Genomic DNA, 16,254 nt, shown 5'->3' with positions numbered 1-16,254 from the left:
TGTATTAATGACGTGGCTCAGAGATAATTGAGAATATCATTCGTTCGTTCGTCGTCTTCCGCTTATCCAGGACCGGGTCGCGGGGGCAGCAGACTCAGCAGAGACACCCAGACGTCCCTCTCTCCAGAAACCTCCTCCAGCTCCTCCAGGGGGAGCCCAAGGCGTTCCCAGGCCAGCCGAGAGACATAGTCCCTCCAGCGTGTCCTGGGCCGTCCCCTGGGCCTCCTCCCGGTGGGACGTGCCTGGAACACCTCCCGAGGAAGGCGTCCAGGAGGCATCCGGTATAGATGCCCGAGCCACCTCAACTGGCCCCTCTCGATGTGGAGGAGCAGCGGCTCTACTCCGAGCTCCTCCCGGATGGCCGAGCTCCTCACCCTATCTCTAAGGGAGTGCCCGGCCACCCTACGGAGGAAGCTCATTTCAGCCGCTTGTATTCGTGATCTCGTTCTTTCGGTCATGACCCAAAGTTCATGGCCATAGGTGAGGGTAGGAACGTAGACCGACCAGTAAATTGAGAGCTTTGCTTTTCGGCTCAGCTCTCTCTTCACCACAATGGACCGGCACAGCGCCCCCATTACTGTGGCAGCTGCACCGATCCGTCTGTCGATCTCCCGCTCCATTCTTCCCTCACTCGTGAACAAGACCCCGAGATACTTAAACTCCTCCACTTGAGGCAGGAACTCCCCTCCAACCTGAAGAGGACAAACCACCCTTTTCCAGTCGAGTACCATGGCCTCGGACTTGGAGGAGCTGATCCTCATCCCAGCCGCTTCACACTCGGCTGCGAACCGCCACAGCGCATGCTGTAGGTCTTGGCTAGAGGGGGCCAGCAGGACCACGTCATCCGCAAAAAGAAGAGACGAAATCCACTGGTCCCCAAACCAGACCCCCTCCGGCCCTTGGCTGCGTCTAGAAATCCTGCCCATAAAAGTTATGAACAGGACCGGCGACAAAGGGCAGCCCTGCCGGAGTCCAACATGCACTGGGAACAGGTCCGACTTAGTGCCGGCAATGCGGACCAAACTCCTGCTTCGCTCGTACAGGGACCGGATGGCCCCTAATAAAGGGCCCCCGATTCCATATTCCTGGAGCACCCCCCACAGGGCATCACGAGGGACACAGTCGAATGCCTTCTCCAGGTCCACAAAACACATGTGAACCGGTTGGGCAAACTCCCATGAACCCTCGAGCACCCTGTAGAGGGTATAGAGCTGGTCCAGTGTTCCACGGCTGGGACGAAAACCACACTGTTCCTCCTGAAGCCGAGGTTCGACTATCGGTCGGACTCTCCTCTCCAATACCCTGGCGTAGGCCTTACCAGGGAGGCTGAGGAGTGTGATCCCCCTGTAGTTGGAACACACCCTCCGGTTCCCCTTCTTATAAAGGGGGACCACCACCCCAGTCTGCCAGTCCAGAGGCACTGTCCCCGACCGCCACGCAATGTTGAAGAGGCGTGTCAACCATGACAGCCCTACAACATCCGGGCGGAGACACTTGAGGTACTCAGGGCGGATCTCATCCACCCCCGAAGCCTTGCCACCGCGGAGCTTTTTAACCACCTCGGTGACTTCAGCCTGAGTGATGAAAGAGTCCAACCCCGAGTCCCCAGCCTCTGTTTCCACCACGGAATGCGTGATGGCAGGATTGAGGAGATCCTCGAAGTACTCCTTCTCCGCCCGATAATGTCCTCAGTCGAGGTCAGCAGTCTCCCACCCCCACTATAAACAGTGTTGGCAAAGCACTGCTTCCCCCTCCCGAGGCGCCGGACGGTTTGCCAGAATCGCTTCGAGGCCAACCGGTAGTCCTTCTCCATGGCCTCACCGAACTCTTCCCAGGCCCGAGTTTTTGCCTCTGCCACAGCCCGGGCCGCAGCACGCTTGGCCTCACGGCACCCGTCAGCCGCCTCAGGAGTCCCACAAGCCAACCACAGCCGATAGGACTCCTTCTTCAGCTTAACAGCATCCCTTACTGCCGGTGTCCACCACCGGGTTCTGGGATTGCCGCCACGACAGGCACCACAGACCTTACGGCCGCAGCTATGGGCAGCAGCATCGACAATAGATGCAGAGAACATGGTCCACTCGGACTCTATGTCTCCAACATCCCCCGGGATCTGGTCGAAGCTCTCCCGGAGGTGGGAGTTGAATACATCCCTGGCCGAGGGCTCCGCCAGGCGTTCCCAGCAGACCCTCACTATGCGCTTGGGCCTGCCAAGTCTGTCCAGCTTTCTCCTCCCCCAGCGGATCCAACTCACCACCAGGTCGTGATCAGTGGACAGCTCAGCCCCTCTCTTCACCCGAGTGTCCAAAACATGCGGCCGAAGGTCTGATGATACGACAACAAAGTCAATCATCGACCTCCTGCCTAGGGTGTCCTGGTGCCAAGTGCATTGATGGACACCCTTATGTTTGAACATGGTGTTCATTATGGACAATCCGTGACTAGCACAGAAGTCCAATAACAAAACACCACTCGGATTCAGATCGGGGAGGCCATTCCTCCCGATCACGCCTCTCCAGGTGTCACTGTCGTTCCCCACGTGGGCGTTGAAGTCCCCCAGCAGAATAATGGAGTCCCCGGGAGGGGCACTATCCAGCACCCCCGACAGGGACGCCAAGAAGGCCGGGTACTCTGCACTACCACTCGGCCCGTAGGCTGAAATGATAGTCAGAGACCTCTCCCCAACCCGAAGGCGCAGGGATACGACCCTCTCATCCACTGGGGTAAACCCCAACACGAGACGGCTGAGCTGGGGGGCAACAAGCAAACCCACACCAGCCCGCCGCCTCTCCCCGTGGGCCACTCCAGAGTAGAAGAGAGTCCAACCCCTCTCAAGGAGATGGGTTCCAGAGCCCACGCTATGCGTGGAGGCGAGCCCGACTATTTCTAGTCGATATCTCTCGACCTCCCGCACAAGCTCGGGCTCCTTCCCCCCCAGCGAGGTGACATTCCACGTCCCTCGAGCCAGCCTAAGCATCCGGGGATCAGGCTGCTGAGGTCTCCACCTTCGTCCGCCACCCAATCCTCTTTGCACCTGAGAATATCATATCTTTACAAATTTGGATTCATGGACAGAAATCTCCCTAGATCTTGACATCACAAGCTGTGGCCAACAAGAACGAACAAACTGTGATTAACTCCAAGCACCAAAACAACAAGAACAGATCACTATCAGTCAGGATGGCTCCTGGCTAACCATATGGACGAACTGCTGCTTCTCAACTTTAAAACACAGACTTCCACGGATTTGCCGCTGTTTGTCTGACCAAGACCTGGCTCGGTGGGCACAAAACAGATGCCAGGCTTCCAGCTGTTTCATACGGGCTGCATCGTCGAGCTCTCAGGGCGAACGAGAGATGGTGAAATCTGTTTTTACACAAACCCAGGTTGGTTACTGACATCACTGTATTACAGAAGAAATGTAGTCCTCGCCTAGAGTCATTTTTTTATAAACTGTAAACCATTTTATTCACAGATGGAGTTCTCCTCGTTTGTTTTGGCTGGTGTTTACATTCCACCACAAGCCTGTACATCAGAGCCTGAAAAACAGCTCGCTGAACTGATAGCAGACATGGAGGAAAAAACAACCAGACTCTCTCATCATTGTTCTTGGGGATTTTAATAGCGCAAACATCTACAATGAACTTTAAAAGAATACACAGCATATCAAGTGTTCCACCTTCATCTCATTTCAAACCTTCTCTCCCATTTCGAACTTCTCTCCATCCAGGACTTGTACAGGTCTAGGGTCAGGAAATAGACAGCGAACATCTCTGCCGACCCCACAAAGCCACGACATAAGCTGTTTAGTTTTTTTTACCTTCAGGTCAGCGTTACAGCGCACTATTTGTAAAAACCAGCAGCCACAAAGACAGTTTGTTCCTCCAGGCTGTTTCTCTGATCAGTCTATTACTTTTACCAGTTCTCCAGATAGTCCTGAATTCTGCCATATCCTGCCTAGGGCAGTCAGCTTCCCTTCATGTTCCAGATCTCCATCCTTCAATTTATTTAGCTTAATCTTCTTCCGTTTATGATTTTGAACCTTGGAAACTGTTTTTGTAAGTTTCTGGTTGAGTTATTAAATATTTTTATTTTTTAATCAACTGCTATCTCTCTATTGCACCATTTGTGTCCTCCACACATCTACCATTGTGACACTTTAAAGGTTGTCTTACTGGTATTTTAAATCTTAATTAGCTCACCCTATTTATCAGATTTGCTTCTGTCCTACAGCCATCCCCTCCAATTCTTCATCGTTTTATTATTAATATAAAAATAATCTTTTTACTGAGATCATACTCTTTACGTAAAACTGATGCATTTGCTGATGGTTGTTGAAATGAATTAAATATTTTTATAAATTTTTGCCATAACCTGAAATCAACTTAAATCAAAAATCTAAAACCACCATACATTTATGCTACAGCCAAAACTTGACAAGATGCAGTACCACGTAGCGTCGTGAGGTGGCGATAGAGGCTTACTAAACACAAACACCCTATCATGCAAGATTGGTTTATAAAGTTGAAGTCATTTCTTTCTGGTATATTACATATTTCAAAAACTGGTTACAGATGCAGAGGTTGAGTAGAAGTGTTTTTAAAAAATACTTTTGGATCAAACGACGCGTTTCTTTTTCTTTTGCCTTTTTATGACTGTTTGCTACAGAGTTGTTAGTGAATTGAGTTCTGCTTGGTCTAAATGCAGAACCGTGTTTTATTTAGAGGAAAAAGACGTTTCCGGTGTTGCTATCCGCGCAGATTTGGAGATTGACACGCCGTGAGCGTGTATGCGACACTCCTCTCAGCATGGAAAACTCACCGTAGCCTGGCGTTCAATCTACATCCAAACACACTGCACTATTAGGCTGAAATTTAGACTTCGGATTATGGATTCCTCCACCAACAGTTTAGGTAAGTAAGACGGCGAAACGCGGCTTTTGTTTTAGTTCAGCTGGCATTAGTTAGAACTCTGTGGGCTCACTGTGTGAAAACTTCTCTCCCATGCAGTGGAGGAGTTTACCTTTCTGTAAAAATGTAAATGTTTCGGTTAATGCAGCTACGACTAAAACATCGGTTCTACTACTTATGAAAAACGTTGAAACTGTCGGTCCTGCTGTGAAGCAGCTTCCAGGTCAGTTTTTTGGCGCAGCGCTGCCGCATTCTTCACTGTGTTTTGATGGGGGATGATGGTGAGAGGAACGCACAAGCTCGAACAAAGTTACAGCACTGAAGGGAGGCTGACGGTTGCTAGAACCAACAAATCTCATGTTTTACCACCAATAATGTGTAGGAACTGTAACGTGACCGCAGCCGTCATGCGTGGGTGTGTGCACGCGCTCATGTTTTGTAGTTGGCGCGCATGCACGCGCCAGAATCTTTCAGAGTGTCTGATTGAGTGCACGCGGGCTCAGGTCAGACCTGCTGGGTGGAAACTTCAGTTCCTTAGGTGCAACTTTCTGGGCTGGAAGCATGTTTCCATTCTGTTAAACAGGGTTGTATTGACATGATTCCCCTGCAGAGGCGTCTGAAGATAAAAAAGAACATCTGTAGAAACGGATGTAAAGTGTTTGAGTTATCCCCCTTACCTAATAAGCACTTTATGAGATAAAAACAAAAAAACTCATGCAACGCATTACAGTTGAGAGGCACTCTCGAGCAACATAAGTGTGTGTGTGTATATTGCACTGCCCACTAACTGCTACATAGAAACTGTTACACAATGCTGCTGTTGTTGCACATCTGCAGCCCTTGCCCTCTCAGCCTGAGTGCTGATGTTGATGTTTACCTGCCTTGTTAAACGGATGGGGTGGAAAGGCACAGAGGAACTGTAAATATCAACAGGAGTTGCTTGCCAGCATCTGTGGGCAAGGCTGTGGTTTCCCTGCGCAGGAGGGAACCTGGAGTTAAATGTTTGTTTCTGCAGCAATCTTTTTTCATGATTGGGATAATCTGGTGCTGTTGGTTCACAACATGAACGTTGTTACCCGGCATAATCAGTTCTGCTGATGAACACTGGAGCTTGAGCCATGTGCACATTCTACTGTCAGCTGACTTTTTCAGATGGTGATACTGGACAGATTCCACCCACACATCTAACCAAACTGATGTACAAATAGTTTGCATGTTATATTTTACATTAAATAAAAAACAGGACTGCACCATGTCCAAAAACATCCAGTTGTGATATTGTTGTTGAAAATTGCAAAGATCACATTGGTTTTCCTCAATCTTCTCTTTCTTTACCATCATCGCAGTGTCCACTTCAATCTCATGTGCTTCCGCAGCTCAGCTACTAAAATCTACATCAGGTGTGCACGTCAGGGGTAGTCAAAGTCTCTTCAACGGCAAAATACATTTTTTGGATACAGAATATGAATACATGGAACCTGAAATGTATTAACTTACTAATTGTTGAATCCAGTTCTTTGTTATTGGAGTATTGCACAAACAGATATTATAATGTCACCTGTGATTCAGTAAGTCGTCCAGGTCTAATGAAAACAGACTTAAATGGGTCAAGACATGATCAAGAGTAAATCTCTGACCTCATTAATTAGATTATGATTCAATCATTCAGTGAAAAGTCATAAATAATCTGGCAATTCATTTTTATAAATGTTGCGTTTTTAATAAGCTCATCAAATTTTAAACATACATTTAGACATTTAATAAATCCTGAAGCATGTCATTGCTGTGTGAGATACATTAAGAAACCTTACACTAGAAATGACAACATTATGAGTCTGTATGAGGAGTGCAAGGCTTAAGTAAAACTATATACAGTGGCTTCTGGACTGAGGGTCTGGCCAGGGTGTGCCCCGCCTGTTCCTCCTTCCTCCATGTGACCCTTCACAAAACAAACTGCTACAGAAAATGTATAGATGTGAAAGTTTTAAAAATGAAAGTAGAAGGTTGATTTCATACAGCTGATGCTGTCAGTAAAACTCCAACAGAGTCAAGCTTCTTGATCAATTTGATAACTCTGATATCAAGATATGCAAACCCCCACCTAGCACAGTAAGCTAGTTTATAGAAGTCTTTGATCAGGTTTGGTCTGATTATTCATACTGAATTATTGTCATTTTATTTTACAAATACAAATTCATCTCCGTCCCTCATGATTTACCAAAGGCATCTGGATCTTGGTGCACATACTGTAGCTTCTGGTCGATGTTCATCAAACTACCTGTATTTTTATATCAAAGTAATCTGGAGGCAGACTTTGAAGTTGTGTTTTGGTGAAAAATTATCTTCAAAGATTTGTGCAGACATCAGCAGGAAGTTGCATCAGCCAATTGCAGCGATTTCAGAGCTTTTCCCTTCCAGAATGTTGTAATAGTCCCTTTCAGAGGAGCAGGCATGCAGCTTACCAGGAGTCTGGCGGGACACGGTCTCTCTCTGTCTCTCAGCGCAACAGTACATATTATAGTGCATTTTGTGGCTCTGGCTGAAACGGGTCTTCTGTGGAGTCAAAAGCTTTAAATAACTAAACTTCGGACTTGACAGATACTGCAGTTACTGAAACAATCTGCATCCTGAAACAATCCAAGAAAGTGGGCTTACACACAAGTTCACTGCGATGAAGAGAGTGGAATAAAAAATGTCCTCAAAGAGCAACTTCTGGTAACAATTCATGCACAGTTTGGTGATGATCTGTCTGTTTTCCAGCGTGATGGAACTATAAGTGGCTCAAAGGTCAAGTCAATGAAATGTTGGACCTGTATTCAGGAAGATCCTTAGATCTTAACCCAGTTCTTCAACTCCAGTCACTTGTTAAAGCAGTTAAATCAGTTCCAAGCACTCAGAAAAATCCACGGTACACCATCTGTCAGGGTTTAGGTTAGAAGTTTATCCCTAGAGTCAGATTAAATTGCAGAAGTTATAAAGGTGTTTGATGTATCTGCTAATAAAAGTAAAAAAAAAAAAACTTATAAAATATTGGAACTACTCTTTTTATTACCATAAAAATATGTCTAAGAATGTGTCGCTGACAAAATATCTGGCCATGAATATAGCCACTATCTTTTTGTTCACTGACCACCCTGAAGTGCTTGAAATGTTAGTATTAGAAAGTAACAGAAAATCATGCAGTGGTGATATTATTGGTCAGTATAACAATGACATCAGTTGCGACAAATCAAAATTGTTCTCAATCTGCTATTTTTCAGCTATGCTTCTCTGTGATCCTTAACAACTTTGACATTTGAATCTGTCAGGCCTGGGTATCTGCTGTAGTGAGACTTCTGCCAGGAGCTTAAATATCTTATTAACCTGCAAAGTGTGAACACATGATTCCTGGATCGTATTGGCAAACGATTACTGTATCCTTTGCAGTAATAATATTGCATACACTAATATTGCTATGACAACATTCCTGATCATCCAGCTTTACATAGGTCTCAGCACATCAGGTGACTGAACAGGTGGCCTCATGCTGTCAGAGTTTAATAGTCAGATCACAGCTTTCTCTTAAGGTAAAATGGTATAATGATATTTTGTGGTATTTATTACTCTAACGATAAAGGTTATGATTATATTTTCATCAATCTTTCTGGCTGTAAGGTGATGGTTGCATACAGTCAGAGCCCCTCAAAAAAACACCTTAATAAGAAAAGCTTCATATGAAATATATTATCAAAGAGGCTAAAAGGCATGCAACGATTTCATTCCATGATACTATGACACATTTTAATATTTATTAATGCTCTCATTAAACCCACAGTATTACAAAATTGTTCAAAAAGCAAAGCTAACAAACACAGCCAAACTGTAATAATAATAATAATTTGGGGTTTGGAAACATAATTAGTTTTTTTTCTCCAATAATGATAAACAATATAATTGTCCATTACTAATTCATGCCACCTTGAACCTTTTCACATTTTGTCACATTGGAACCACACATTTCATTGTATTCAGTTGGGATGTTATGTGATAATCAAGAAAAAGCAATGTATAATTGTTAAGTGGAAAAATATCAAACATGATTTTCATGTTTTTTTTTCTACAAATAAAAATTTGAATGTGGTGATGTAAAATATTACTTACATTTGTGCTATGCACCTATTACTATGGTCCCACTAAATTAAACCCAGTGCAAGCAACTACTTGTAAAAGTAATCTAAATAGTAAACCCCCTATGTATGTAATTGAACCTCATTATAATTCCAACCGTTCTATGAAGGAAGTCGAACGTTTTAGCCTGATTGAGTTCATTTTGCAGATTTTATTTGTAAAATATCTTTTGAAAGTTTTATTGCTTTCCTTCCATTTTACAGTCGTGTGCTACTTCGGGTTATCAAAATCCTAAAATCCCTATAAATGACGTTGATGTTTGTGCTTATAATGCGACAAAATGTAAAAACCTTGAATGGGTGGGAGTACTTTTGCAAGGCACTGAATATGTGCATGAAAATCATAGCAAAGCACTTAGTGACATATCTGTATCCAAACTGCTGCTGTGTATGTTCAGCAGTGACACAGCACCAGTTGGGTTTACTATGCTGTTTGTCAGTCACTGGTTTATCCTGGCCTAAAGTGTGTCCAGAATGATTTTATCCTGATCAGAATAGAATAAATTAAAGAATCCAATGAAAAGCTGCTAGGATGGGGTTACATATTGTGATGAATGCATGTGCCATGGGACACTTAAACATTCATGCTGTTAGACCATGTGCCATAGTCGTTCTTGAATGTGTTGCCCTAGTTCAGGCTTCTTCTGTCACTTAAGTTATTACTTGTCTAAATAGTTTTTAAGAGAACCGTACACCTGTTTTTCTTTCAGAAAGGTAGCCACTGGTTTAAAGAATGAAACAAAGGGCAGATTAGGTTCTTCATAGATTGAAGACTCTGAGAGGAAAACCCACAAAGAGTTGTTTCACTCTTGAGATGTAGAGAGAATCAGTGTGGCTCCACAGTCTCCCACTCACTGTCACCCGACCGCTCACACGTCCTCGTTCTTACTTCCTCCTGATGTTTCACATTCTAAAGTCATGTGGAGAACAAAGTACAGCCTTTTCTCCTCCAAGGTTTTAAATTTTAGAGAACAATAAACAAGTGGCCGTATTAATTTGGCTTCTAAGAACCTTGTCAGGAAACTACTTGTTTAATTCTGGTTTGGAATTTTAGCTGGGGGTGGAGGGGTGGGATTGATGTGGGAGGTTGTGGAGGTTAACCCTCCTAACCCTGAGAGAGTGAATGACCAATAAAAAGAAGGCATGTCCACCTCTGTGAAATCAGATTTCCTAGCAGTTTGCTGGTATGAAGCATAGGGGTGTATGTTGACACAATGCCAGGGTGCAGGTCCAACATCAGGAAGTTTGTTACAGATGAATGAGTTCTAGGGCAGCACAATATAAAAAAAATCCTGCTATGGTAATATTTTTATTGAATAATGTGCTAACTTTATCAGCTGCATTAACCTACATATTCCTCACTCCTTTTGTCTGTCATATGTCATTATGATGCTTGCTGCAGTCTCTGACCTTTGGCACGTTAGGCACTGTTATCTGTATCACATGTGGAGATCTTCTGCAATGAGTCTCAGTACATCAGGCTAAAAATATTATTGGCAAGTAAAGCATGAACTTCTTGGAATTTAACAGCCATTGCTCTATTGCATTACAAACAGTCCTTTAGCATATTAATGCTGATATTGCAATTTCGAGATATTTGCCTAAAGAGTAACTCTAGTAGGATCGACTGTTCACTATCTAACCGGTAGAGTTTAATAACTTACCATCATCCATTGTCTGGACCTGCAACTTCTCTCTTTGACTTTGTACGTTTCTCCAGCCATGCTCCTGAGCTCCTCTGTCCTTACAGTTTTTACCCTGAGGAGCTTGTAAAGGTTCATTACTTTTTAATAATTCGTATCTTTACTAGAATCTATAGTTTAATTTTCAGAGCAAACGACCAAGCATTTTCTCAGAACTGAGTCCTTGGAAGCAACTGCATATCTTAAGATTTCTTCTAGAAAAATTCGCCCTGGGTTTTCTCTAGAAATTATGTCAATTCAACATCTGGTAAATACAAAAAAATGTTATTTTAATAGTTGTGCTGTTTTTAGAGATTACCTTTGGATTGAAGATTCTAACTAAAACCTTTAAAGTCTGATGAAACTTTTCTCACAGTAATGCACAGCCTGACCTCAGGGTGAACTTACTGAGACTGAGGGGTGTTTCTACCTTGAAACTTACCTTCTAATCTTTCCTTCATTGCAGCAGTTGATTCACTAAGATAATTGCTGATGTCTTTCCACTCTGGGATTGTGTTAACATACACCTGTATTATTCATACCCACAAGCTCCCAAAACAATTTGACTTGCTTTGCTTAAAATGCAACAGTTGCTTAGCTGTTGAGTAGAACTGAGTGGTTGTTGCTGTTGATTGATCAATAAAATGTGGTGATGTTGTGGCCCAAGTAGGTTTTTTAATTTTTAATTTAGTTTAATTTTGTGGCACTAGTGGCATTTATTTTGTAAGTTAACCAACAGGAAATGGGCTGAAGAGAGAGGGGAAGACATGCAGCAGAGGTTAATAGGCAGGACTCAAAGCCGTGATGCCTACGTCGAGGACTGTAACCTCCGGGTATCTGAGGTGAAAGAGGGCAGTGGGAGAAAGAAAAGAAGTGCAACAAATAGCACAAGCCAGTGGTGACACCATTGCAACTCAAAAAGCAACTTCAGTGCTTTAGAGTCTAAGTCAATAATTACTCATCTGTCAAAAATATTTTCTAACATTTACCTGATTCTTGTGCTATAGTAAAGCCATCAGTACACACAAAATGAAACAAGCTGCTATTTTGTTCTTCAGTTCGCTTTACAAAAACCTTTCACTCTGTGCAGCAATTGACCCCAATGCCATTTCCCAATTTTCTTTTAGTGTCAGTATACATTTGTTGGTGAAAGAAAATACATGAAAGCATTGTACCTTGCTGCAGTCAGAATGAAAAGCCTCATACTTGTACAAATATGGTACATTTTTTCAGGAACATTTTAAACTTTTTGGTGGTACCTGACCTAAGTAGCATGAACTGAGCACTTAGCGATTAGGCATTCACTGGCTGGAAAAGCAGCAGGTTTAGTGTCTGACTAATCGGTGCCAGGTAAAGGTGAAAACAGACTGATTTTACTCACCAGCCCCTACTTTTTTTTACCTGGTGCATTCATGGTTAACATGGGACACAGCTAACATTTTTGTAAAATGTTTTTGTACAAAGACGACACAACATAGCAAATTTTCTACCACAGTTTGTCTCACATGATCACACTTGTTCATTAAAATAACAGGAGGGTGTTTAAAGAGTTCATTTCCACAACAAGCCACTGTTTAAGTTAGTCATGGGATGTCAGTGAACGGCCCTTTTACCTCTGAGCAATTTAAAAAGCTTGTTGAATTCAGTCATTTAGAGTTAAAAGAGGGAACAGAAAACTGGAATAAGTTGTTCATAAATTAACATCAGCATTTGTTCTATCTTTAGTTTCACTGTAGCAAGACAAGGTGAGAAATACTTTTTTGTGTATCGAAAACAGCTGAAGTGCTCCAGGATCCTTAAGGTTGTGTGTAACAGTGTTTGTGTGGTGCTGGGCCAGTAGTGTGGAACAGCAATAAACACTGATGAGTGGTGTGGTCTGCAGTCAAAGAGCTGAATATGATGTAAGGTTAAGTTTGCTAACCAACCCTTACATACAGTATGTATTGCACTTTATAAATGTCATTCTTAATGAATATAAATGTGGGGATTCTTTACTCTGGTTTAGCAGACAGTGTGTATGTCTCACTGCAGTCCGTCATGTGTAGGAAGGAGGAAGAGAAAGTTTCTCACAGATGCCTCTGCTCTCTGTTTCTTTTCTCAGATGGGCCTCACACTTGTGTGCAGGGGTGTACAGGATGTCAAGCAGTTGCAAATCAAACACCTAAGAGTATAATGCAAAGTGCTTCAGTGTTTTTAGGTGGTTGACGTCATACAGCACCTACGGGGGGCATAGTAGTAGGAAGACACAGTTTAGGATTGGTTTGATGTAACTGAGTTAAATCTAGAATGTTCTCTTGTAAAACCGAGGTGATAATTTAGCAAAGATTGTTTGCAAATCCAGAAAACAACTTTCTATTTTTTAAGAAGTTAAAACAGGTTTTGTAAAAATGTGTCTGTGATTCAGAAGTACAGTGAAAGACGAACCCTGCCGGGTAAATTATGTCTTCTCCTTCAACTTATTTCTGGTGGTGATTCGTTTGAATGAAAGCATGTTTTAGGTAACTGGTACTTCAACCATTTGGACCAGAAAGATTGTGTTGTTGTGCACAGAGAGTTAACAGCCAGTTCAGCAGAGTGTTCAGAAAAACAAAACCCTAATGCAGGTTTCAAGGATCAAACTTCAGGCATATTATCTGCTAAAACATGTTACTATGTAAATATTATGAAACTCATGAAATATGTTTTAGCAGGTTTACATGAAAGATGCTTAATTATGACTTAACTGTATAAAAGTAAACATTTATTAACCAAAATTGTTGAAAAGTTTTCCAGTGTGATACAAAAGTCTTCATTTCTTGATATTTTGCTTTAAAGGAGAAGGAATTTCATATTTTTGCATGTAATTATAAAAGAAGTGCTTCTATCAGCTTTTCCTGGCTAAGACCAATTTCCATGTTTCATTGAGATCTGACCTGCTGATTCAAATTTTGACTGACTCCTACAGAAAAGCAGTTTCCCCATCAAAGCATCAACCCCTATGTTCCTGACCTTTGACATTTTTTTTATACGGCTAATAAATGAACATTAGAGTACATGATGTTGGAGGATGTGTTTATAGACTGGTAGGAGTACTATATTTTGACACAGATTTTTCAGTATTTGACCCATTCTGAACACTTGCCTGTTGACCAGTGCTTCTCTAGTCTTAAACTAAACTTCTTCAAGCTTTCAGAAGATCTTTAGTTTGTCTTTGAACTTCAACTGTTGTTTTTCTGTCCTCTCATGTTTAAATTAGAAAGCCATGCTCTTTCTACACGTGCAGCTTTTAGCCAAAGTATTCAAACCTTTAAACTTTTTTACATTTTGTCAAAATACAACCACCAACTTCAATGTATCCTTTTGGGATTTTATATGATATACCAATACAAAATAATGCATAACTGTGAATTAGAAGGAATATAAATTAAGGTCTTCGTTATGCATAACAAATAAACATCTAAAAGGTTTGGAGTACATTTATCTTCAGTCCTGTTTATGATACCCTTTGGTAAATTACAGTACTTATGCCAATTAGTCATTAAAGTTCACTTGTATAAAGGCCTCAGAGGTCTGTTGGAGAACATTAGAGCACAAAAAGCTTCACAAAGACCAAGGAACACAGCAGACAGATCAGGGAGTTCTGGAGACGTTTAAAGCTGGATGAGGTTCTAAAATAACATCCCAAGCTTTGAACATCTGACACAGTTCTGTTCAATCGATCATCTGAACATGGAGAGATGATGAACCAACTGCAGACCTGCTAAGACATGGACATCCACCTAAACTGTCAGGCTGGGTAAGAAGAGCATTAATCAGGGAAGCAGCCAAAGGGCCATGTTAACTCTGGATGAGCTGCGGCGATCCAAGACTCAGGTTGGATCTCTTAGTAATTCACAGAACAAATCTGACATTTTATTTAGGAGTGGCATCAAGAAAACCCTTGTCCTAATGAATCGTATTTGCAGTTTGTAACAAGCCATGCAGTGGGCACAGAATACATGTGAAAGAATTTGCTTTGGTCAGAGGATACTGAAATTAAACCTTCCAAAATGTATATAATCCATATGTAACTGTTTTGCAAAGAAGAATTGGCAAAGATTTTATTTCTTGATGTGCAACGGCAGAGACATACCCTAAAAGACTTCCAGGTAGAACTGTAGCCAAAGTTGCTTCTACAAAGTATTGACTCAGGAAAATGATTATAAATGAAACTCACATTTTTCAGTTTATATAAATAAAAATGTTGAAAAACATGTACCATTTTCCTTCTACAGTTATGCACTACTTTCTGTTTGTCTATCACAAAAAAGCCCCAATAAAATACATTTAGCTTTGTGGCTGTAATGTGACAAAATGCTGTAAAAGTTTAAAGGGTATAAATACTTTGGCAAGGCACACAAATGGCATGTAGGAGAAAAAGGATGAAGAAAATGATAAAAAAAAAAAAAAAAGAAATTAAGGATTGTTTCAAAATATGAAAATGATCTTTGTAATGGGTACTAATTAATCTAATAAACTAACACTTATGGCGAAGGTATTCAGTCAGTTTGAGCTTTCTTTTGTTGTTTTTAATCATTTAGTTTTGTGAGTAATTTAATAATCTCATGAATATACAGTTATTTAGGAAATTCCCGCCATAAGTTATGACAACATGATTTCATGACCATGTCCATTTAACCTAGATGGCCAGGTAGAATGCAGGAAGAATTTAGGAGAAGAGTTCCTGACTTTGTTGTCAAGGTTCCCAATCTTCATGCTTTACTTGTCTATATAGCATTGCTGTGGTTAGGTTCCTGAATTGCTTATAAACAGGATATTCTTTCACCACCTTTACCTTTGATTGAATATGCCTGTCATACAATTAGTTTGTGTACCACGAAAGTTGAGAGTAAACCTAGCCTATCACTGTTGGCGTACCTTCAGCTGGGCTGTGGCTAGTATTCCCGTCAAGTTTTTTTTTACATCAATATTTTCAAAAATACTGAACTTTACTTGGGGTTACGCCTTGTTTTCAAAGCATTACATTCAGTTCAGTTTATTTAAAATGTGCCTATTCAAAAGTCAAGGCACTTGACAAAGAAAGACCAGTTCCAGAAAACCAGAAAAACATGCCTATATGTTAAGACATGTTTTGTTGTCTTTTTTTGGCTGCACTGCCTTTCAGAGGAAGTGGAGCCGATCCCACTCAACCAAAACCAAAGCGCAAGTAAAGTGAGAATAAGCTATGACTCAGGCCTCCAAATGTTTGTAGGACCATTTCCAGAGAAAAATGGTTCCAGCACAGTGTTTAAGCTAAATGAGAGTCCTCCCAACAGGCCTGTTTGTTGACTTTGTTGAATGGGTCATGGTACGCTTTTCGAGCTTCTCCTTTCCGTTAATGCGAGGAATTTCTACTGATTCACTATTGCTGGTTTATGAGCATGTGGGAAACTTGTACATTTTGAACACTGTGAACACTGAGTTAGGATATAGCATAGACCTAGAAATATATTTTAAAAACAATAATAGGCTGCACGG

The 16,254-nt window shown here is 42.0% G+C and overlaps 1 protein-coding gene and 1 long non-coding RNA gene across 4 annotated transcripts in view; both read left to right on the top strand.

The window, feature by feature from the left end:
* The first annotated feature begins 2,998 nt into the window (after nucleotides 1-2,998).
* LOC124880065 lies at nucleotides 2,999-4,103 on the top strand. The gene is made up of 2 exons (XR_007041222.1): nucleotides 2,999-3,386; nucleotides 3,476-4,103. It is a non-coding gene; the product is annotated as an uncharacterized LOC124880065 (long non-coding RNA).
* A 485-nt stretch (nucleotides 4,104-4,588) lies between these two features.
* The window catches only part of eml3 (EMAP like 3), a 75,297-nt gene continuing 63,631 nt past the window's right edge, over nucleotides 4,589-16,254 (top strand). Inside the window, exon 1 of one of the 3 annotated variants that reach the window (XM_047386098.1) lies at nucleotides 4,589-4,913. In XM_047386098.1, coding sequence (XP_047242054.1) covers nucleotides 4,790-4,913 — 124 coding nt within the window. In that variant the 5' untranslated portion in view covers nucleotides 4,589-4,789. The remainder of the gene's footprint in view (nucleotides 4,914-16,254) is intronic. The other 2 variants (XM_047386099.1, XM_047386100.1) reach the window with 2 other exon arrangements.

This window comes from Girardinichthys multiradiatus, chromosome 14 (assembly GCF_021462225.1).
Source record: "Girardinichthys multiradiatus isolate DD_20200921_A chromosome 14, DD_fGirMul_XY1, whole genome shotgun sequence".
NCBI classification, from domain to species: Eukaryota; Metazoa; Chordata; class Actinopteri; order Cyprinodontiformes; family Goodeidae; genus Girardinichthys; species Girardinichthys multiradiatus.
The sequence above is the reverse complement of the archived record's forward strand: the minus strand, read 5'-3'. Positions and strand labels throughout refer to the sequence as shown.